General features: G+C 36.6%; 2 protein-coding genes across 2 annotated transcripts in view; both read left to right on the top strand.

The window, feature by feature from the left end:
• Positions 1-24987, top strand: part of ULK4 (unc-51 like kinase 4) — a 574722-nt gene that overhangs the window by 266314 nt on the left and 283421 nt on the right. The window contains exon 31 of the mRNA XM_063114672.1: positions 4734-4782. Within this exon, the coding sequence (XP_062970742.1) occupies positions 4734-4782 (49 nt within the window). The remainder of the gene's footprint in view (positions 1-4733; positions 4783-24987) is intronic.
• The window catches only part of LOC134390840 (Golgi reassembly-stacking protein 2-like), a 30724-nt gene continuing 21864 nt past the window's right edge, over positions 16128-24987 (top strand). The window contains 2 exon segments of the mRNA XM_063114619.1: positions 16128-16269; positions 16272-17133. Coding sequence (XP_062970689.1) covers positions 16155-16269; positions 16272-17133 — 977 coding nt within the window. The 5' untranslated portion in view covers positions 16128-16154.

Genomic DNA, 24987 nt, shown 5'->3' with positions numbered 1-24987 from the left:
ATAAATCTCTTTTCTTCCTGTCCTTCAGGCTATCCATAAACCATAGAAATTTTGTTCTTTTAGGACATAGGATATAACAGACTCATGTAATAAAATACTGATGATTTAAATCATGGTGGCCAACCACAACAGAGCCCCCCAATAAGTAGCCTTTTGCATCATTATTTTCCAAGGTCTGCAATGATGATTTAAGACCTGATGTCTGCTTAATTCCCAAGGAATTGACAACGTCAACTTTCTTTAGAGGTAAGCCTGATCCTATCCTCCCTGGCCTACAAAGGCCTGAGCACCAGAGTTGCTCTCCAAAGTACCACACTGGAGGAAGAGTGCTCTGAGTAGATTGCTCCATTGCTCAGAGTGAATCAAGTGTTTGATCATTTCAGACCTGAGCCACCAATTGGACCTATGGTGGTATGAGAGGAGGTGCTTAAAGTAAGGATACTGATTTTTAAAATCACATTTTAAGAACATGCTGAAAGGCAAATATTATCTCTAAAGCATTCTCCTTAAATCTGTGGAATATACCAATATTTATAAAGCAAATATATTTCACAGGGCCTAGTTTCTTGTAGTTTCAGGTTTAGCCTAACTTCTTAAAAGTACATATAAAATGTTGACCTTGGAGAAGACTGGAAATTTTCCACAGGCTATAGTCTCTGTTGTAAGGTAAAGAATTGTAACACAGCAAGGTTGCTGGCTAAAGGACAGAAAAGTTACTGATTGTTATGTAAAGACACTGGGAAGCTGCTGTAGGGAGAGAGAATGTTTGTGAAGATTGAGCTTTTTATTGGTGGATCGACTTAACCTCTTGCAAATTGCATCATGGAATATCACTTTGCTTGTTTTACTGAATGTTACCAGCCTATATTGTTAAACTATAACCCCGCCTATGTTCTCTTCCTGTAACTTCCTAGTCTGGAGAATAAATGTGGGAAGAAAACCCCAATTCAGGGTTAATTTCCCAAAAAGAAGGACTGCCTCTCTGTTGAGGGTTCCGGGAGATTAACCCCTTCGGGGCTTCTCACTGCTCAGAAGAGATGGGCTTTGAGTAATCTTTTGTGGCTCTGTCACCCAGGGGAAGAGGGGTGACAAATCTGTGGGAGGCAAAGCAACATAAATCTGTGAATATCAAATGTTTTATCTACAACTCACGGTTTTAAAAAAAAAAAAAAGCATTTTATGCCACTACCTAATACATCACAGAACAATGTGTGACACCCTTGGATTTTCTTTATTATTTTTAATTTAAAAAATCCTGGTAAATACCTAGTAAACTCATCTCACTGTCCACTTGTTGCCACTTCCTGCAATTTGGAAAAATACTGCCTTATATAGTTATAAATGTTTATTGATGCTCTTGTTTCTTACTTGCTTTAAAGTTTTTCCATTGGAGTTACATTTAAGGTTAGTTCGTAAGTCATAGAAAACAAGATTTTTTTTTTGTTTTTAACTAAAATTTTTTAATTCAGCTTGAGTTCCCTTTTTATTCACCAGATGTGGTTCTAAATTATGTTAGTCAAATCAGAGAATGAAAATTGTTATGGTTGATTGATTTCAGAAGAGCGTAGAGACTGGAGTGTTAGAATTTAGAGTTAAAGGAGAGTTGAGAGATAATCCTGGCCAGCTTGCTCATCAGGAAGAGACCTGGAAAAGAACTAGTTGTCATTTTTAAGAATGGATTTAAGGTAGTTTTATGTGGTTATATCTTAATAGCATATATTTAAAAATACTCTTATGAGAGGGCTGGTGTTGTGAGGAGATGCTTCTGGATCTGAACGATGGAGTCGACTATAGCAGAGGGAGACTGTAACTTCTAGGTACTGTTAGAGAAGTAGTGGTGTCTGTGTTCTTGCGACTTCCTTGGCTTTGGTTGCTAGGGCAACTCTGGGATGTATGTGCTTGGCTGTTTCTACGCTAGGCCTAATAATAATATGTATCATAAAAATTTAAAAAGACCACTTTAGGAAATGAGACAGCTAACATCTAGAAAGTTGAAGTTGTACTTGATATTGAGTCTGTGCATTTCCCATCCTAACCAGGCACGTAAGGAGCTTCATCCTCACATCTGAGCCTTCAATTGCCTGGGAAAGTGAGAAAATATAAGTGAACTTAGTATTTTTAATCACAACCTTTTCCACCCTAATAAACTGAAACTGCAGAAATAATTACGTTTACTTAATTTATTTTAAAAATCTATTAACATTATTTTAAGTGACAAATAATAATTGTATATGTTTATGGGGTGCAATGTGGTGGTATATATATGTATACGTTGTGGAACGATTAAATCAGGATAATTAACATATCTATCACCTAACATACTTAGAATTTCTTTGTGATGAGAACATTTATTTATTTTTTATTAGCGTATTCATTGTTACAAATCATACTTATTCTTTATGCCCCTTATCCAATCTCTCCTGTTCCTCTTTTCCTCCCCGGTGCCCCTCCCCCCTTCCCCCTCCCCCTCTAATAACCATAGATTTGTTCTCTCCATCTGATAGATTAATCGTTCCTCTGTTGGTTTGTTGCCTAGGTGACCTGTGCAGTGCTGAGATAGGTGTGATAAGTCCTCCCCTATTATCGTAAATCAGATGCTTCTACTACTCTGGAGTGTGCTTTGTGGAGAAAGAGGTCTTCTTCTTTTTTTTTTGGTCTCTGCTGGTGCCTCTCCTTGTGTCAATGCAGTTGAGAGTCTGACGTGCCATCTGCATGGTACCTGTGACTGCTGCTATAGAGACTAGCCACTTTTGTGGCAGCCATGGCAATTGTGGTGGCTATGGTGGGCTACCTGTGTGAAAGTGGTGTTTTTGGTGTGCTGTTTACCTGGTTGAGGCTGGGTTTGGCTTCCCCTGGCTCCATGCTTCATTCTAAGATGTTGTTGCAGAGCAGGTTGGGGGGAGGAAGAGAAGGGAGGGGAGAAGGGTTATAGGGTGGGAAGAGGGGGTTGGTGAGGGAGCGTGATTGAGGCCCATGTCCCTCCCTCATTCCAGCAGGGGAGACCAGGGGGCTTGCAGCGGTGGCTGGGTCATTGCTGGGCTGGATGCAGATGTCAGGGGGGTGTTGTGGTGAGAACATTTAAAATCTACTTTTTTAGCAATTTTGAAATATACAATACATTATTATTAACTATAGTTCCCATGCTATGCAATAAAGCACCAGAACTTATTTTTCCTGTCTAACTGAACTTCGTACCCTTTGACCAACATCTCCCCTTTCCCTGTCCACCTCCTTCTCTTTGATAACCACATTCTACTCTCTGCTTCTATGAGTTTGACTTTTTTACACTCTAAGTATAAGTGAGATTATGCAGTATTTGTCTTTCTCTTCCTGGCTTACTTCACTTAGTCTGATGTCCTCTAGATTCATCCATGTGGTTGCAAATGGCAGAATTTTTTTTTTTTTTTAATAGCTGAATACTATTCCCTTGTGTATATATACCACATTTTCTCTATCCATTCATTCATTGATGGGCACTTAGGTTGTTTCCATATCTTGACTATTGTGAATAATGCTACAGTGAACAGTAATCACATTTATTTTTGCTAGACACTGAGGTAGGCCTTTCCAAGTGCTTCAGTCTTTGGTAAATCTCTCTGTATCTCGCTTGCCCTTAACACATATTTGTAAACACTCTGATCTTTTTTGGTTAGTCTCATAGGCTTTTCTTTTATCAGTGTATTATTATAGACAAATAAGCTCCCAGGAGGCCAGATGATAAAATTCTCCTATCTACCTGGTGTTTTCTATGAAATAGACAAACTGAATGCACCTCCAATGAATGCAATGTGTTTGTCTTAAGCTCTGTAATTTATCACACAAAGTTAATTCTAATAAAATGGTAGAAAGAAAAATGATTTTTTTCTTTTGGACTGAAGCAGGAGTCAGCAAATGATAGCTTATGGCTCAAATATGGCCTACTGCTTGTTTTTTGTAATAAAGTTTTATTGGAACACAGCTATATCTATTTATGTATAATTTATGGCTGCTTTTACATTACAATGACAGAGTTGAGTAGTTGCTACAGAGACTGTATGGCCTGCAAAGCCTGAAGTATTTACTATTTGGCACATTACAGAAAACACAACCTCTTCTACCCTAGACCAAAGGAGTATTTAGAGATTCAAGTATTGTTCTTAATAAAAACTGTTACTTTTGAATGGTTTAGGTATTATCAAGGCTATTTTCTCTTAAATTGCATGAAAAATTCTTCTGTTACAATTGATGACAATTTATAACTAGAGTTGATGAAGAAAAGTGCCAGAGTCTACTAGGTGATTGGTGTCCAATTTTTTAAAAATTAAAAATCATTAAAATTCATTATACATTAATTCTTTAATGCTGAGAAGACAGTTAATGAGGCATATATAAAAAATTACAGTGTGGTATTTATAATTTGTGCAGTGAGGGTTGGTTACATTATTTCAGCTGTTATCACCTGTTTTGATACTCTTTATAATAATTGTGAATTTTAATTAATTTTCACATTGAAAAATATCAGTCTTCTTGAGATTTCACTTGCAATAAAGCTAAGCTAGTAGCCACTTGCAAAGAAGCCTCATATTTCTTGTGTTTAATAGCTGTGGTTCAGGGTTTTAAAAATGAGCATTTAATCATACCTATTTCTCAGTCACAGAATTTTAGCATAAAATGTGGGGCAGTAGTGCTCCATATCAAGGCAACAGTTTAAATATGAATTATCTAATTTGTGGTTATCTTTTTATTTTTAACAGACTTGTAGAAGACAGCAAACTGATCCCACTCATTTTTGAAGTAATTCTGGTAAGGAACGAAATGTACATTTGAAATTCAAGTGAAATTTTGGGATTTTAGGATTTGATCAAGTTGTATGGTTGGGTTTCTAACCCAATCTGACCTGAAGGATTGTTTGCTCTTTATCATCTCACTTAACTTCATGGGACCTCAACTACCTTACCTGTAAAGGGATGTCAAGCTCTGAAGTTGTATAGGGATACTGTTTAATGATCTGCCCTCTTTTCATAAATCCTTTGCATTTTAGTTTTCTTAAACTATGTTATGTTTTCTAACATAGAGTGCTTTAATGAGGTTGTTTTGTGGAGGAAGGGCAGAATGATTATTGCTGCACTTCAGTATGAATTTTCTGATGTTCAATATGAAACCCTCTGACTTTGCAGTCACTGTGTACCAGATCAGCAGTTTTATGCCTCTGGTCAGAAAGTTGTCTTCTTCAGAACTTAGAATAGCTTACTTAGTTTCTATATGTTATTTTTTTCTGTTTACGGAATGCAACTTAATTGAAAACCATTTGTTACAGAAAATCTTTCATATATGGTTCCTATGTGAAGAGAATAAAATAGGATGCAGAGTTGACTTTCTTCATCTCTGATAAATTGCTATTTATACTAAATAAAGATCTGTGAATTAGGCTAAAAATTGAGTTGGTGCTTATAGCAAAGGAGTGGCGTTGGCTAAAGAAAGGTTGTTTTGTACCTGGGTGTGTTATCTCCTTTTACCAAGAACTTTACCTCCAGAGCTCACTGACAACACAAAGGGCAAAGGAGGAGATTCTCGCTCAGCCAGATCAGCCTAACCTTCCTTAGTCATCAATGGAGTTCAGCTATGATAGTTCTAACTCTACAAGTGAAAAATAAACTTTTATTAATCATCTTAAAATGTAAATTTTCAAATAGTTTGTGTGCTGTTATGCCTGTAAAGGTGAAAACTATTATTAGCCACAGATCACCCTTTCCTTTTCAGGACATCTTGTTGGATTTGCCTAGCTTTTGCTTTGGATGGGGGGTTGGGCGCGGGGATAGTATTCCCAAAGAATGATCCAGTGACAAGGTGACAGAGAGCTTCTGTGCTGAGTGGAATATGCAGTGTTAGAGTCTGGATTAAACTGCTTAGAACACTAAAAGGGGGTTTTAGAGGCAGTATCAGGAGAAGGGATAGAGAGAAGAGAGATGAGGAAGTGTGGCGGTAGAGCTATCTAATTAGGATTTTTAAGTTTTGCCAAGTGACATGCATGTCTTCCCACCTTCAGTAGGATGCACATTACTTGCTAATTTGTTGTGGTTCAGCAGATTATGGTTCAGCAGACTGCTGAGTTTGGCCACACGGTTGGGTATGGAGTAAGAGCCACTGCTGTCCAAACTCAGCCACTTTTAGCATGCAAAGAGACTGGTGGTGTAGACGTTCTAGAGCTAGAATGGGCCTTAATGGTGGATGTGATTTATACTCTAGCTGTGGAAGGAGGGCTTCTAATGTGTTAAGGTCAGTACAGCTCTGTTTGTTAAAATTGTCTGATAAAAAGTTCCGATCCTATCCTTAGGCAGTGATCTCAAGGTTTAAAATCCCAACAGAAAATTCCTTCCTGTATGTTACTGAAATCCCTCCATACCTGATTAATCTCTGTATACTGAACACCTAGCAGGTGCTTCATATTTTACAAACCACAGTAAATGTTTAACCAATTGATCAATGCCACAGTTTAAACCCTTGTCATTGTGATGCGGCTGTCTTAGGGAATGGGTAGAAGGTGACATCTAATCTCTAGGTCAGGATTTTAACCAGTCCTGAATCCTGTGGCCTCACAGGCATGTCTGGGATGATGCTCTTCCTCTATCTAGAACAGCTCCATGCTCAGGTTTCTTGAAGGATATTATTTTAAAAAGAAGTTCTTGTTATAAAACCAAGGTCAAGGGTTCACAGAGACCAGCAACCCAAAACAAAAACAAAAACCTTAAAAAGAGGTCCTAATGCTAAAAAGATAAGAAAAAAGGATTTGGAAATGACTACTTTATGGGGCATGACTTTGATGTCCTTGAAGAATGTTATTAAATTCCTATTCTGCTTTTGTCTTTCTTGAGTTGAATAATCTCAACTTTCTTCTATATAAATGCATTCTTAATTAATGAAATGTCATTGTAGCAGTTACCCTATGAACTGTTACCTGTCCTTTTAAAATTTTTGTCATAGAGCTAGACATAATACAGTATTTTATTGATTCTGCAATGCACATTTTTTTCCAGATTTTAACATTTCTGAAACTGAGATATACTTTCCAAATCAGTGGTGCTTTACAATTACTTTCAGCCAGGTGACCGGGTTGTCATTGCCTTAACCAATTTATTTCACTTTTATTTTCCTTTTTATAAATACCTGAGTGATATATTATGAAAATCTATGTCTGAATAAGTCTAAAAGATCTCTTTCAATAAAAATAAAATAAAAATTCTGAGTAATAAGAAACCATATTATAGTTTAATTGGCAGCATTTTTCTTTCTTAGTGCTTGATAAAATAATGGTGCATCATAGAACTGATAGATTCCTAGATTCAAGGAAACACGGTATGTAGTTCAATTTGGTTTGGTTTCTAAGTTTGAGGGCCCAGATGTTGTCTAGAATGTACACAGCAGCTTCTAGCAATGATTTTATCAGAAAAAGGCATAATGAGACGATTGTGTGGGGCCCCGCATGCTTGCCTACTACTTATGCCTTCTAGCCAGCCATTAAAAAAACAACAAAACAGCATTTGACTCATTCGGCTGGTGGTCTACTGTGACCTCTTGATGACTTTTTTCTTTACTCTTAGCCCGTAACTGTTCTCTAGCTTCTGTTTGATGAACTTAATAACTGCTTTTGGGCTTTGTAACTTCCTTTTCCAGAGTTCCTCCTAAGATGTGCTCTTCCCAGCAGTGCATCTTCCCCTAGATGTCTTTCATTAAGTAAGCCTGTCTCTTCTGATGGGCAGGAATTGCAGGCAGCTTCTCTGTTTTTCCCGCTGGAATGGAGGCAAGTGAAGGTGAAAGGAGCAGAATTCTGAATTTGATGTCCCATTTGTGCAAAAGATCCACGTAGACATCTTAGGATGAGCAAACATTTCTGGAGTTGTGTGGTAGACCAAGAGCTCCAAGTATGGATTCAAAATGGTTAACTAAATTACCTCAAGTGGTAATTTTTATTATTTTGGAAAAAAAAATAATGAAAGCAATCTCTAGTTTTAAGTGCCAACTCAGGAGACACAGTGTTACTTCCTATGTAGATGGTTAATGTGTAGGCCCTCTGAATTCACATTGCGGGGAGAGAAGGATGTGTAAACTCATAATTGGGTCGGAGCTGTTAAATCAAACTAAAATTGCCCAGAGAGGACTTCAGATAAGTTCCTGACTAAAAACGTAACTTCAGGAACAAATAGCTGAGTCTCAGTCAATCAAAGGTGGCCAACTGTGTAAACCATGTTCAAATAAGTCAGACATGAGCTATAACCAGTCCGGCTGTATCTGTACCTCACTTCCATTTTCTGTATGCTATTTCTGTTCTCTGGCTACATGTATAACCTGCACATGTGGCAGGGTGGAGCAACTGAGCCATTTTTGGTCCGAATTGTTGCCCGATTTTAGAATTGCGTAAAAGCTAATTAAGACCTACAAAACTAGACTTGTAATTTTGTCTTTTAACACAGCATAGTAGGAGTTGTTATGGAGAGAGATATAGAAAGCTGTGGACCCCAGAGAAGGGAGTGACAGACCCTGCTGAGTGATGGGGAGGGGAGTCTCACAGAAGTGACCTTTGAAGAGGGCTGTGAGGGAAAAGGAGTTGTTATCTCAGGAGGGGCCTTTACAGCATGGGGGATGGGAAGACTAGGTCAGGACATGGAATGGTAATACTTAGATATGCCTAAGCACATGGATCAGAGAACCATGGAGAAGTGGTAGGTAATGAGGCTAAAGGGCAGTTTGGGATGAAATCCTATAGGACTTTGTACTGAAGAGATAATTTATGCTCTTCAAAATTAGTATCCTCTACTTGAAAATAAAAAAAAAAGATCTTCTAGAACCTCCATGCTACAGGAGATATGTGTAATGAGGAGGTAGGCTGATAAGCCACAGGTATGGGAGTCAGAGAGAATCAGGCTTATGGTTTCCTGTACTGAAAAGTTCAGTGTCCAAGCTCCTTCAGTCCCTAGAAGACTAAAACAGGATGAAAGCTAGGTTCTGGGAGTTCCCAGCAAGTCTTCATCAGTGAGGCTTTTGAGGTCAGCCAAAGGACTGTGGGGAAGAGAGCATAAAAGACAGAGCCAGTCTCAGAGGTCTGATCTAAGGTCCCCAGAGTTCTGATACCACATTCAAAGAGTGGTCAGAATGTTTTCAGTCTTGAGCTCCAGCTGCAAATTTCCCTGCCTTTGGCAGGCCAAGCAGTGGAGAAAGCCAGGTAGCTGATTGCTTGCAAAAGTTTCTTTGGTGGGAGCTGAGCACTGTTTCCCTGGCAGGGCCCACCTGGGTGGGGAGCAGAGGCTCAGGAAGCATGAATGCATTAAGCTGAATGGATTTGTAGTATACACAGTGTTCAGGGTCTATGACATTAAGGCACTCTGGATCAGCTTAATAAATGCTGGTTCCTGAAGAATGTGAGCTGTCGGAAGAGTCTGATGGCTTGGCTTTTGAGTGCAGAATTGCCGGATGAGCAGGATGGAGAGCATTCTTTTTTCCACTTTACCGCTTTCCAGAGAATAGAAATTGCTTTTAAATGTGTCTTAAGGGTGAATTTGGACGTATCAGGCTTTGAATTTTGCTATAACTCCAATCTCTCTTCATTTTGTTTCTGTGGTTTATGTTTTGGCCTACTTCAATCAATCATTTTCATGCCAAGTAATATAGGCGAACTTTATTTTATTGGAAAAAATCTTTATTCATAGCAGATTTTCCAATATATGCCAAAATATCACAGTCATGATATTTTATGTGTCTATTCCAAAACAAACAGTTGAAGAGTAGTTTCAGGGCAAAATGTTAACAATAAAAATAGGATTAACAATACACTAGTTTGACAATTATATTGTTTTATCAATTATCAAGAATAGCAGTTACAGCCAGCTTTAGTAAATCTTTCAAGTCAACTGTATCTTTAGAAAAGAGTTTCTTTTTTGACCTGTGGATCCTAAAGGATTTAATCACTGAAATACCAACATAGTATAGACTGGCAGGCACATTACATTCAAGAAATGTTTTCAATCCTGTGTATTCGTCAAGTTTATAAAATTGCTTTACTGCACTCTAGTTGCAGCTCAACTAATGTGAATTGATTCTTAGAGTATGTTGAAGTGATAAGTTCCTTATAATTCGAAGAACCTGTATGCTTGTGTCCAGTATGCCATTTACAAGATTCTCCAATGCACATGGGCAAAAATTTCTAAAATAGAAAACAAGATTTGATTAAAATTTCAAAGTGCTTGACTTAGGAAGATACTTTCAAATTTATACAAAGAATACCTATCAGATATAGGAGATAAATCTCATTCTTCAACCTACACTTATACCCATTTAGGCCTTTCGTAGATTGCAAAATGGAACTGTATAACAAATTCCTGTTGTATACAAAGATGACTTTACACACTGCTGACATGTACTGCCATTAAAGTATGTACTGTGAGGTGCTTTTTGGGGGAAGGGAGAGAATGAAAATAGATTTGAATTTATCCATTCTAGGTAGCTTTGTGTCATAAATTTGTATTTGCAAAATAGTTCTCTAAGACTAGGACACAATGTATTGATACTGGATTGAATGAAGTTGCCCAAGTAGCAACTGAACAGATGACTTTAATTTGATCATACCATGTTAGCTGAATACATGGGGTGAAATAAGTAAAATAAACATATCAGTAAACTTGAGATAAAGCATAACTAGTTTTTGCATAACTAGTTTTATTAAGATAAAAATCACATATCGTACCCAATGAAAAAAGCTAAAAAAGCTTAGTATGTCTTTGACCAATCACAGGGCTCATGTTGGGAATGTGTTACATATGGCTTCTCCCACGCCAGTGGAATCTTGAGTTTTATCTTCATCTGTCTTGTTTCTAATTCTGCTCTAAGTCCTGGACTTCACTTTGAGGAAACGGACAGTACTCATTCTTCCTTTTCTCTAAAGGAGACGGTCTTAGAAAGCATGGGAGAAAAGTAGATAAGTGAGAAGATGTTAAATCATGTATTTCTCAAGATTGTAAGCTTTTGAGTTTTTGGTTTTTACTCTTAATTGATTGAGGAATTAGATGATGAAATAGTAAGAAGGGTCAGTGTTCTTCAGTGTGACATATTCACAAAAAGGCAGTGGTTGTCACTCTCCTGAATTTTGGCTATAGCTAGTGATACCTCTGAACTTCTTTCCTAACTCTGTAGTATCTGGAAATGCTCAGTCACTGGCCATTGGTCAACTTTAGTTTCAGGCTTGTGTTAAAAAAGAAAATGCTTGTGTAGTCAGGCATTGCAGAGTTACACTGTTCCCAAACCATGTATATTTAGAGCCCTTTGAAAGATGGAACAATGTAAAATGACTTGGTAAATGCAAAGAATTACTGGAAGAGCCTAGTGTAAAATCAGTGATTACTCATTCTCGATGTGTAACCACTGAAAGTTACTTTGTCTCAAAATTCGTTAGTAACATAGGGCCCCAAAACATTTATTTGTGAACAAAACAACTGAGAATACCCACTTTTTGAGAAAGTAATGTCAACAAATAGTTACCAATTCTGATTTAATAAAGCAGCAAACATTTATTAACATTTGCTGTTGATGCTCTTTTTCATTTGTTTTCTGGATGAGTCAGAAAGTGCAAAATTTATGCACTTATCCAGAACTGCAAAGGATTTTCAGACTGAGCCAGGAAATCTGATATACTAAATCAGTTTACAGAGTTATGGAAAAGGTAGAGCTTTTTAAATTGCTCTAGCAAGTGAAATTGAATTTTGGATTTATTAAAGGTGCCAAGTTGGAGGAAGACTGTTATGCAAAGCCAGTAAGGGCAAGTTATTACATAGAAATTTTAGGTTTATATTTTTTGGTAACAAAAACCACGCATTCTTGTAAAGAGCTTAAACAACACAGAAATGTTTAATAGAGCCTGTGAAGGTCTCCCATAATTTCATGGCTTAAGTTGGATGCATATTCTTATTATTTTCCACACATGTATCATGTCTGTCTCATCTTTTTAAAAAATTGGGACCATACTGTTCTATTTTGTATCTATCTTACTTTGTAATACCCATGGCAGCAGTGTTGGGGTGTGTGTACGCATGCATGTGCTTGCACACATGTGTATTTTTAATTCTTTTTAATGACCATGTAATATTTCATTGCATGAGCATGATTTATTTAGCCAGTCCCATTGATGGACATTTCAAGTCTCCCCCCAAACTTTTTTCTAATATGGGGGATACTGAACAGAATATCTTTATCATATCTTTGTATACCTGTGTGAGTTTCCATAGAAAAAGTTCTTGAATGTTGAATTGTTACACTAAAGTATACACATCTTTTGTATTTTAACATTACTTTCCAAATGATGATAAAAGTTTTCCAGCACAGTAGTGTATAAAAGCAACACCTGCTTTGCCACACTCTTAGAACGACTGAGCGTTGTCAGTCTTTTAAATTGTTGTTTGTATTTTTACCTGACTGCTTTTTTAATATGTAAGGTATATTTATCATTCTTTCTGCTTTTATAGCTTACCTGTTTTCCAGAATTCTTAGGAAAGGACTTCCCCTTTAAAAGTATAAAATATTAATTAATCCTTTTATTCTATACATTTATCATTTCATAATTAAATCACAAATCTTTGCTCCAAAATAATTTTGTTTTAAGGATTGAGTACAAATCTAGCTTATCTCTTCTTCCACACTTCCCTCTCACCATCATCAAGTTATCATTCCAACTGTTTATTGATTTAATCTGTCATTATGGTGACTTGAAATACCATACTTATCATTATTCTTTATATTTCCATGTTTTATTGACAGTATTGGCATGCAAGTTGCATATATTTAAAATGTATGATTTGATTTGTTACTTATATACTTATATATGTGATCAAGATCATGAACATATTCATCATCCCCTAAATTTCCTTGTGACTATTTGCAATCCTTCTGTCTCTACCCACATTCCTGTCCCAGGCAACTATTTTTATTTTTAATTTTTTAAAACCATTTTATTGAGGTATGATTGACATATAAATAGCAGTACATATTTAATGTTACATCTAGATGAGTTTGGGGATAAGTATATATTCTTGAAACCATCACCTCCATCAAGGCCATAAACATATCCATCACCTCCCAAAGTTTCTTCCACCCCTCTTTATTATTATTATTGTTGATTTTTTTGTTTGTTTTTTGTTTTGGTGATAAGACACTTAACCTAAGATCTACCCTCGTAGCAAATTTTAAGTATATAATATGGTATCATTAGTTATAGGCTCTATGCAGTATAGTAAATCTCCAGAATTTATCCTGTGTGACTGAAATTTTTTTGCTCTTTAAATATCACCTCTCTATTCTCCCCTCTATTCGCTCCTGGCAACCACCATTCTACTCTGTGCTTCTATGAGTTTGACCATTCTGGATTCCACATATAAATGCGATTATACAGTATTTGTCTTTCTGTGTCTGGCTTGTTTTACTTAATATAATGCCCTCCTGGTCCATCCATGTTGTCCCAAATGGCAAGATTTTCTCCTTTTTTAAAGCTGAATATTATTCCATTGGATATATATACCCTGTTTCTTTATCTGTTCATCTGTCAACAAACATTTGGATTGTCTCCGTATCTTGGCTATTGTGAGTAATGCTGCGATGAACATAGGAGTGCAGATATGTCTTCAAGATAGCGATTTCAGGTCCTTTGGATATATACCAAGAAGTGGGATTGCTTGATCATATGACAGTTTTATTTTTAACTTTTTAAAGAACCTCCATACTGTTTTCTATATTGGCTCTACCAATTTATACTCCCATGGGTAGTTTACAAGGATTCCCTTTTTTCCACGTCCTTGCCAATATTTATCTCTTGTCTTTTTGCTAATAGCCATCCTAACGTGTGAGGTGATATCTCCTTGTGGTTTTTATTTGTATTTCCTGATGATTAGTGATATTGAGCCTTTTCATATACCTGTTGGCCATTTGCAAGTCTTGTTTGGAGAAATGTCTATTCTGGTCCATTGCCAATGTTTTAATTGTTTGTTGTTGTTGTATGAATCCCTGTATATTTTGGATATTAACCTCTGGTCAGATACATGGTTTGCACATATTTTTTTCTATTCCATAGTTTGCCTTTTCATTTTATTGTTTCCTTTGCTGTGCAGAAACTTTTTAGTTTGATGTAGTCCCATTTGTCTGTTTTTACTTTTGTTGCTTGTACTTTTGGTGTCATATCCAAAAAATCTTGCCAAGGCTACTGTCAGGGAACTTTTCCCCTATGTTTTCTTCTAGGAGTCTTACCAGTTTCAGATCTCACCTGTATCTTCAGTCCATTTTGCTTTTTGGCATTGGTGGGTATGGGGAAACAAACCCCTGACTTTGGTGTTACAAGGCTGTGCTCTAACCAACTGAGCTAACCAGGCAGCCCTTCAGTCCATTTTGAGTTGATCTTTTTGTGTGGTGTGAAATAAGGGTCCAGTTTCATTCTTTTGTGTGTGGATATCAAGTTTTTCCAACACCATTTATTGAACAAACTATCCTTTCCCCATTGTGTATTCTTCGTGCCCTTGTGGAAAATTAATTGACCATATATAAATAGGTTTATTTCTGGGATCTCCGTTGTGTTCCATTGGTCTGTGTATCTTTTTTTTAATGTTTATGCCAGTATCATACTGTTTTGATTACCATAGCATTGTAATATAATTTGAAATCAGGAATTATGATGCCTCAAAGTAAGCTTTGTTCTTCTTACTCAAGATTACTTTGGCTATTCCAGGTCTTTTGTAGTTCCATATGAATTTTAGGATTTGTTTTTCTAGTTCTGTGAAAAATGTCATTGGAATTTTGGTAAGAATTTCATTAAATCTGACAGATTGCTTTGGACAGTATGGAGATTTTAACAATATTCTTTCAATTCATGAACAAGAGATATCTTTCCATTTACTTTTTTCTGCTTTAATTTTTATAATTAATACTTTATAGTTTTTAGTGTGCAGATCTTTCACTTTCTTGGTTAACTTTATACCTACATATTTTATTCTTTTTTCTGCTATTGGAAATGGGATTGTTTTCTTTTTTTTTTTTTAAACTGTGCAACACCTCCTTTATTTCTTTTTAAATGCCATTTTATGGTAGACGTATAAAGCAACAACAGCAGTTACAAAATGTTGTCTGAGTAATTTTGAGAGCTCAAAACAAGGATCTGAGTATAGACTGAATAAAAAGATGTTCAATTAATAGTGCACGTTGTGTAACTTTAACAAACACTTTCAGTTAGAATTTTCATGTAAACCTTACTAGAGATGCGATTCATGGAGACCAAAAGTAAAACATCTTTTCCTCTTACAGTTTAGTGAGGTGGTCTGCATTCTCGCAAACAATTTACAAAGTACAAGAAATGTTGTGTGTGAAGACTAGGCATAAAATATTCCATTTTCTTACAGAAGGAGCAGCAAGGGGACAAGGAACCAAGTGGAAACCCTGCCACCACATTTCCCAAAGATGTACACCCCCAACAATGGCAGTGGAAGCCTGGCAACAAGCCACCCTTACAATTATTTTTGGTTGTTCAAAATACAAGCACTTTCTGACATTCCCCTCCCTGGCCCGTGAGCCCCACACCAACTTGGCAGCCCACGTCCTCTTGCTTAGTTTTCCCCTTAGAATTATTTACAGGACGCCTACAGATACAGTACAAACTAGTATGAAATTAATGATAGTTTGCATTTCCAGACACTCTCCTGTGGCTAAGTAAATATACCACGCCAATTCCAAGGAACGGTTCAAAGTTAAGGTGACTCAGAAGCATTTGCATCCATAGCTTCAGAAACTGGCTTCTCACTGGCTGGGGCGGAGTTGCTGACTCTGTCCTCAACAGTTGTGGGGGCCTTTGAAGTGGGGGGTGTCACATCCACAGTGAGCGAGGAGGCAGCATCTGCCTTTGCAGTAGTCGTGACAGTGTCAGAAGGTGGGTGGCTGGTGGGTGGGAGGGAAGACAGCAACTCCCCTGAGCTTGCTGCAGAAGAGCCCTCTGGAACCAGAGGGAATGACGAGAGGAACTCGGATGGCATGGGGAGAGGTGCGATGCCAGGTAGGTTTAGGGGAGGCAAGGAAGGAAGAGGTGGAAAACCTGGGTTCACGAGCTCTGGTAAGCCCACACCTGGCATGAGCCGGCTTGCCCACCCTGATCGCCCGCCGCCATGGGCTCCTCGCAGAGTGTCGAGATCCCAGGCGGGGGCACGGAGGGCTACCACGTCCTGCGAGTGCAAGAAAATTCCCCAGGATATAGAGCTGGACTGGAGCCTTTCTTTGATTTTATGTTTCTATTAATGGTTCAAGACTAAATAAAGACAATGACACGCTTAAGGATCTACTGAAAGCAAATGTCGAAAAGCCTGTAAAAATGCTTATCTATAGCAGCAAAACACTGGAGCTGCGAGAGACCTCAGTCACACCGAGTAACATGTGGGGTGGCCAGGGCTTGTTGGGAGTGAGCATTCGTTTCTGCAACTCTGATGGGGCAAATGAAAACGTTTGGCATGTATTGGAAGTAGAATCAAATTCTCCTGCAGCACTGGCAGGTCTTAGACCTCACAGTGATTATATCATTGGAGCAGATACAGTCATGAATGAGTCTGAAGATCTATTCAGCCTTATTGAAACACATGAAGCAAAGCCACTGAAACTTTACGTGTACAACACAGACACTGATAACTGTCGAGAAGTGATTATTACACCAAATTCTGCATGGGGTGGAGAAGGCAGCCTAGGATGTGGCATTGGATATGGTTACTTGCATCGAATACCTACACGCCCATTTGAAGAAGGAAAGAAAATTTCTCTTCCAGGACAAATGACTGGTACACCTATTACTCCTCTTAAAGATGGATTTACAGAGGTCCAGCTGTCCTCAGTTAATCCCCCATCTTTGTCACCACCAGGAACTACAGGAATTGAACAGGGTCTGTCTGGACTTTCCATTAGCCCAACTCCACCAGCTGTCAGTAATGTTCTCACTACAGGTGTACCAACAGTACCGTTATTGCCACCACAAATAACCCAGTCCCTCACTCCTGTGCCACCAGTGAACCCAACCACTACATTACCAAGTCTGATTCCTTTACCAGCAGGACTCCCCAACCTGCCCAACCTCCCCAACCTTATTTTCTTTTTCAGATGGTTTGTTAGTGAATGGAAATGCAAGTGGTTTTTTAATATTGATTTTGTGTCCTACAACTTTACTGAATTCCTTTATTAGTTCAAACAGTTTCCCAATAAAAATGTTTATCCTCTGCAGAGACAATTTTACTTCTTTCTTTCCTATTTGCTCTGGGTAAGACTTTCAGTAATATGTTCAACAGAAGTGGTGAGAGAGCATCCTTGCATTCTTTTTATTCTGAGGGAAAGTTTTCAGCTTTTCTCCATTGAGTATGGCATTAGCTGTAGGCTTGTTGTACATGGTCTTAACTTTGTTGAGATATATTCCTTCAATTCCTAATTAAATGAGAGTTTTTATCATGACAGGATGTTGAATTCTGTCAGATACTTTTTTTTGTATCTATTAAGATGTTTATGTGTGGGCCGACCCCGTGGCTCACTCGGGAGAGTGAGGTGCTGGGAGCGCAGCAGCACTCCCACCGTGGGTTCGGATCCTATATAGGAATGGCCGGTGTGCTCACTGGCTGAGCGCGGTGCGGCTGACACCAAGCCAAGGGTTGCGATCCCCTTACCAGTCACAAAAAAAGAAAAAAAGAAAAAAAAAAAGATGTTTATGTGTTTGTATTTTCATTCTGTTAATGTGGTGTATTACATTTATACATTAGCATATGTTGAACCAATACTTGTATCCCAGGAATAAATCGCAGTTGATTACGTTAGGATTTAATGTGCTGGTATTTTGATGAGGATTTTTGCATCTATGTTTTTCAGGAATATTGGCCTGTAATTTTCTCTCATTGCAGTGTCCTTGTCTGGATTCGGTAGGAGGGTAATGCTGGCCTCATAGAATGAGTTAGGAAGTGTTCCCTCCTCTCCAATCTTTTTGGAAGCATTTGAGAACAATTGGCATTAATTCATCTTTAAATGTTTGGTAGAGTTCACCAGTGAAGTCATCAGATACTGGGGTTTTCATTGTTGAGAAGTTTTTGTTTACTTGTTTAATAGTTTTACTTGTTTTTAGGATGCTCAGATTTTCTGTTTCTTTAGGTAGTTTGTATGTTTCCAGGAATTTATTCATTTTTTTCTAGGTTTTACAATTTGTTGGCATATAATTGTTTATAGTAATATCTTATCATACTTTGTATTTTTGTGGTATCAGTTGTAATGTCTCCTCTTTTGTTTATAATCTTGAGTCTTCTCTTTTTTTCTTTATCCAAACATTTGTCAATTTTATCTTTTCAAAAAACCAAGTCTTACTTTCATTGATCTTTTCTATTGTTTTTCTAGTCTCTATTTCATTTGTTTCCACTCTGATCTCTATTTTCTTCCTTCTTGCAACCTTAGTCTTAGTTTGTTCTTCTCTTTCTAGTTCCTTGAAATCTTTTTTTCCCTTTAATGTACTTTTTTACAGCCACAAGTTTCCCTCTTAGAACTGATTTTGCTGCTGTCAGTATACTTTGATATGTTATGTTTCTATTTTTGTTTGTCTCAATATATTTTTCATTTTCCCTTCTGATTTCTTCTTTGACCCATTGATTGTTCAGGAGTGTGTTGCTTAATTTTCACTTATTTGTGAATTTTTCAATTTTCTTTCTGTTATTGGTTTTATACCATTATGGTTGGTTAGAAACATTACTTCTATGATTTTACTTTTGTTGAATTTGTGAAGACTAATTTTGTGGCCTAACATAGGATCTGTCTTGGAGAATGTTCCATGTGTGCTTCAGAAGATTATGTATTCTACTGCTACTGGATGGAATGTTCTATACTTGCATATGTCTGTTAGTTCTGTTTGGTCTATAGTGTTGTTCAAGTTCAACGTTTCCTTATTGATTGTCCAGATGATCTATCCATTGTTGAAAGTAGGGGTATTGAAGTACCTTAGTATTATTGCATTGCTAGTTCTCCCTTAAGTTAGTATTTGCTCCCTTCAGTTATCTCTATCTCTTTCACCATTTATTTAGTATTTGGTGTTAGTATTTGCTTTATGTACTTAGATACTCTGATGTTAGGTGCATATACATTGACAATTGTTATATCTTCTTGATGAACTGACTCCTTTTTCATTATATAATGACCTTCTCTGTCTTTTGTGACAGTTTTTGACTTAAAGTCTATTTAGTCTGATATAAATATACTCATGCTCCCTTTTGGTTACCGTTTACTTTAAATATCTTTTCCATCCCTGCACCTTCAGCCTGTGTGTGTCCTTAAATCTAAAGTGAGTCTCTTGTAGGTAGCATTTAGTTGGATTTTTTTTCTTATTTATTCAGTCATTCTTTGTCTTCTGATTGAAGAATTTAATCCCTTTACATTTAAAGTAATTATTCATATGTAAGGACTTACTACTGCCATTTTCATCATTTTCTGCTTTTGTAGTTCCTTTGTTCCTTTTCTTCCTCTCTTGATGCCTTCATTTGTAATTCGATTATTTTTTGTGATGATATGCTTTGATTGCTTCCTCTTTATTTTTTGTGTATCTAATATGTATTTTTTTTTGGTGTGTATATGATTACTGTGAGGCTAACACAAAAGTCTTATATAACAATCTATGTTAAGCTGATAACGAATTTTGATCACACACAAAACCTCTACACTTTAATTTCTCCTTCCTCTACATTTCATGTTATTGATTTGACAGCTTACACCTTTTTTATATTGTGTATTATTAAAAAATTATTGTAGGCATAGTTATTTCTAGTGCTTTTGTCTTTTAACTTTTGTATTAGAGGTAAAGGTGATTTATATAACACCATTACAGTATTAGAATTTTCTTAATTTGACTACATACTTACCATTGCCAATGAGTTTTGTACCTTTATATGTTTTCATGTTGTTAGTTAGCATCATTTTGTTTACACTTGAAGAGCTCTCTTTAACATTTCTTCTAAGGCAGGTCGAGTGGTAATGAACTCTCTCAGCTTTTGTTTGGCTGGGAAATTCTTCATCTCCCTTTAATTTCCAAAGGACAACTTTGCCAGGTGTAGCATTCTTTCTCAGCAGTTTGTTCTTTCAGCACTTTGAATATATTATTCCATTCTATCCTGACCTGTTGAGAAATCTTCTGATAGTCTTCTAGAGCTTTTTTTGAGTTGACAGGCTGCTTTTTTCTTATAATTTTCTAAATTCTTTTTGGTTTTGACTTTTGAAAATGTCATTACAGTATTTCTCAGTGAAGATTCCTTTATATTTAATATATATTGTTTTTTTGGGGGGGTGCTTCATGGATGAGGATGTTCATTTCCTTCTCCAGATTGGGGACGTTTTTTTCATTATTTTTTATGAGCAAGATTTCTGCCCATTTTGTGTGTTTGTGCTTCCTCTGGAATTTTCACAGTTGGTTTGCTTGATTGTGTCCCATAAGTCCCATAGATTTTCTTTACTTTTTCATTCTTTTTTCTTTTCGTATTAGTTGAATTTGATTTAGCTAATTCTTTGTTCTTCTTGATCAAAGCTGCTGGTGAAGATCTCTATTCAGAATTCTTCAGTTTGGAAATTTTTTTCTTTAGCTCTAGAATTTCTGTTTGGTTATGCTGTCTCTTCGTTGAACTCATTTTGTTTATGTATTGTTTTCCTAAATGTATTTGCTTGTCTCTCTGTGTTTCCTTGTAGTTCAGTGAGTTTTTAACAGATGATTATTTTAATTCTTTGTCAGGCTATTTCAGATTTTTTTTTCTTTGGGATCAGCCACTGGAGTTTTATTTTGATCCTTTGTTGGTGTCACATTTCCTTCATTCTTTATGTTTCTTGAAGCCTTGCATTGCTGTCTTTGCATCTGAAGAAGTAGTCACCCACTACAGTATTTACTGACTGACTTGGGAAAGAAAGACCATCACCACTGATCCTAGCTAGAGATTATGGGGATCTCTCAAATCTTTAATCTGGATGTGTCTGCTCCACTCCACTTGTTCACTCTTAGGGGAGAAGTCTTAGGATTGTGTGCCTTCTCTTGATCTTACAAATCCAGGCCTGGTGCTGAGATTCTCTTGTTTATTTTCCCTAGGGCATTTTCCTGAAGTGTTCAAGATTGTGCTCATTCTCTCAATCTCAATCCAACACAGTCAAACTGGCTGCTTAGATATGCACCTGTTGTTAAGATTATGTGTTGTCTGCAGGAGCTGACATGGGCCATGCATGGGGATATTTAGGGTGTTATCCTGGGTGTGTGTGTCAGGGTGCAGTTCCTCTTAATGGGGTATTTTAGTCCATTTTATGTCACTGATAACAGAATACCTGAAACTGGTAATTTATAAGGAAACAAAATTTATTTCTTACTGTTTTGTAGTATGGTAAGTCCAAGATCCAGGGAACACATCCGGTTAGGGCCTTCTTCTTGGTGGGAACTCTACAGAGTCGAATGGTGATGTTGGCAATCACATCATGAGGGCTGGACAAGAGCACTTCAATGTGCTTAATTAGTCTCCTTCTAAAACCCCTTGTCCTACTCCTGTGATAACCATTCATCCTTAACTCATTAATCCATGAATGGATTAATTCATTCATGAGCACATCACTATTGTGTTCCCATCACTTCTTCAAGGCCCAATTTCAAATATCATATTGAGAATTAAGTTCCAACATGAGCTTGGGGGGATATTCACACTATAACATGGATTCTGCAAGCCAGTTAGTAGCATTCATGGCTGGCTGTTATGAATTACATGCACTTTGTTTGCTGTGCACTCTCACCCCTTCTCCTTGCTCCAGGCTGCCCCCAGACAATTTGGTTGTGCAGATCCCCTCATTATTCTGAGTGCAGTGGGACAGAAGTTGGCCTTTTGGACAGTGTCCCTCAAGGCTGGGGAAGCCAGGCACTCCACTTATTTTTATTTTTTCCCATGGGAGAAATTGTGGGTCATGGGGGCCTTCTTCTCAGCACTGAGTTGTGCTGTCTTGAGGGAGTGCTGATGTGGGTAAAGTGAAGCTTCTCTTCTCACCCTTTTCAATGTGTCCACTCTTGGATTTTTTGGTCCACTTGGGTGTTGGAACTTCTCAGATAGACTTCTGGGCTTCCACAAAGGTATTCTCATCTGTGGGTGGTTGCCAAAAGTGATGTTTCTGTGTTGGGATGAAGGTTGGAACCTCCTACTCTGCCATTTTGCTGATGTCACAGTGTTCTCTTGGGCAACTATTAATTTACTCTCTGTCGTTGTAGGTTAGTTTTCATTTTCTAAAATTTTACATAAATAGTAATAAGGTATGTACTCTTTTTGCCTGGCCTTTTCCATTGAGCATACTTAGTTTGAGTTCATCTGTGTTGTAGCATGACTTAGTAGTTTCTTTCTTTTCATTACTGAATACTATTCTGTTGTATGGATATTCTACAATTTCTTTATCTATCCAACTGTTGATGGATATTTGGGTTGTTTTCACTTTGGGGCTAATATGAATAGTGCAGTGGTGCACATTTGTATACAGGTTTTTGTGTGGACTTACGCTTTCATTACTCTTAGGTAAATCCCTAGGAATGGAATGGCCAAGTTATATAATAGGTATATGTTTAGCTTTTATGAAACTACAAAAAAGTTTTTCAAAGTGGCTGTGCCATTTTAGGTTACCATTAACAGTGTGTGAGAGTTGTGGTTGCTTCACATTCTAACATTTGGTATGATTAATCTTTTTAGTTTTCAGCATTCTGATGGATTTGTGGTAAGTATATCAGTGTAGCTTTAATTTGCATTTTTGTAATGCCTTCTGCTGTTGGGTTTATTTGCCATCTGTACATCTTCTTTGGTGAAGTATCTGTATAAACTTTTGCTCATTTTTTATTGCATTGTTTGTTTTCTTGTTATTGAGTTGTAATAGTTCTTTTTATATCTAGATACAAGTACTTTGTCAGATACATATTCTGAATATTTTCTTGCAGTTGTGGCTTACCTTTTCATTTTGATAATAATGTCTTCTGAAGGGTATAAGTTTTTCATTTTGATGAAGTTTAACTTTTTTTTAGTACTTTACTACTTTAAGAATAAGAAATACATGTCAAAACCAAGTTTACAAAATTTGTTCATTTTGTTTTAGAAACATAATAGTTTTAGCTATTAAATTTAGATCTATGATATGCTTGGTAAATTTTTGTATATGGTGTGAAGTGAGAGTTAAAGTTCATTTTCTTTCTTCCCATTTCTGATATTGCTTATTTGAATGACAATAATAATTTGAATATTCTGTCTTTTTTTTTTTTCCCTCCGATCCACTTGGCTGGAGGTTTATTTACTTTACTTACCTTCTCAAAGAACTACCTTTTGGTTTTATTGGGTTTTTTACTTATTTACATATTTTTGTTTTAGTATTTATTTCATTAATTTTGCTCTTTAATAAAACTTCCTTTTGTTTCTTTTTGGTTTCCTTTCTTGCTATTATTCTAGCTTTCTTTAATGTAAGAAGCTTAGGTCATTGGTTTGAGACTTCTCTGTTTTTCTAATCTAATTATTTAGCACTATAAATTTCCTGCTAAAAACTGCCTTAGTTCCATTCCATAAATTTTATGTTGTGTCTTCATTTTCACTTAGTTCAATGTAATTTCTAATTTTCCTTGTAACTTCATTTTTGATTCATGGATTGTTTAGAATTGTTAGTATTCCATTATTTGGGGGAATATCAGAAATATTTTTTATTGATTTCAATTTATTTTGTGGTTAGACAATACAGTTTGTATTATTTCCATCTTATACAGTTTCTTCAGACTTATTTTATAGTCCAGTATATCATCTATTTTGGTAAATATTCCCTCTATACTTGTAAAGAATGCATATTCTGCTGTTGTTTGTTGTAGTCTGTAGTGAATATCAATGATGTCAAACAGGTTGCTAGTGTTGTTCAAGTTTTCTGTATCTTTACTGGCTTTCTGTGTACTTGTCTGTCACTTATTGAGAGAGAAGTAATAGTCTCTGAGTATAATTGTGGCCTTTGACTGTTTCCCCTTTCAGTTATATTAGTTTTGTTTTCTGTTTTGAAGCTCTGTTATTCCATGCAAAAATTAAGTTTAGGATTATATGCCATCTTGATGAATGGACCCCTTTATTATTATGAGATGACCCTCTTTATCTCTGGTAGTATTGTTTATCTTGAAATCTATTTTATGTGATGTTATTATCATCACTTTGGCAGCTTTCTTTGGTTAGTGTTCATAAGACATACAGTTTCCCACCCCTTAGCTCTTTTTTATTTATTCTTTTGGTGGCTGGCTAGTATGGGGATCCGAACCCTCGACCTTGGTGTAATAACACCACACTCTAACCCATCCCTTAACTCTGAATGTATCTATGCCTTTATGTTTAAAGTTGTTTTTTTGAAGATGGATGTAGTTGGGGCTTGCCTTTTTTTTCCCCAATCTGACAATATTAGTCTTCTTTTAGAACATTTTCTTTTAATGTAAGTATTAATATTATTGTATTTGAATCTTACTACTAGATTTTTATTGTACCTTTTGTTCTCATTTTTTTCCCTGCCTTCTTTTGGATCAATTATGTATTTTCCTTTTTAGTGATTGGTGTATAATTTGTAATATGCATCTTTAATTTATCCTGTACTACCTACTGTCATGTAAGTAATTACCATTACCTTGATATAATGGCCACCTCCAAATATACTACCAGACAAAGTAGCTGAAAGCTCATTGAATGTAAAGGATCACGGATGAAATAAAAAAAAAATCTCATACAATTTATTAAATCAATTAAGTACATACAGTGAGAAGCAAGTGGTAGGTTGAATTAACATATTTTAGGTAAAGTGCAAGCAGGGTGAAGTGGACACTACCTAAATCCACATAGTAACTATCTTAAGCCAATAACATGTATTTGCTGTGTAAGAGACACTGAGACATGCAGAGTTGGCCCCGGCTGTAGTTTAACAGTGAGCTTGGTGAACATC

Source organism: Cynocephalus volans, chromosome 11 (assembly GCF_027409185.1).
Source record: "Cynocephalus volans isolate mCynVol1 chromosome 11, mCynVol1.pri, whole genome shotgun sequence".
NCBI lineage: Eukaryota > Metazoa > Chordata > Mammalia > Dermoptera > Cynocephalidae > Cynocephalus > Cynocephalus volans.
The sequence above is the reverse complement of the archived record's forward strand: the minus strand, read 5'-3'. Positions and strand labels throughout refer to the sequence as shown.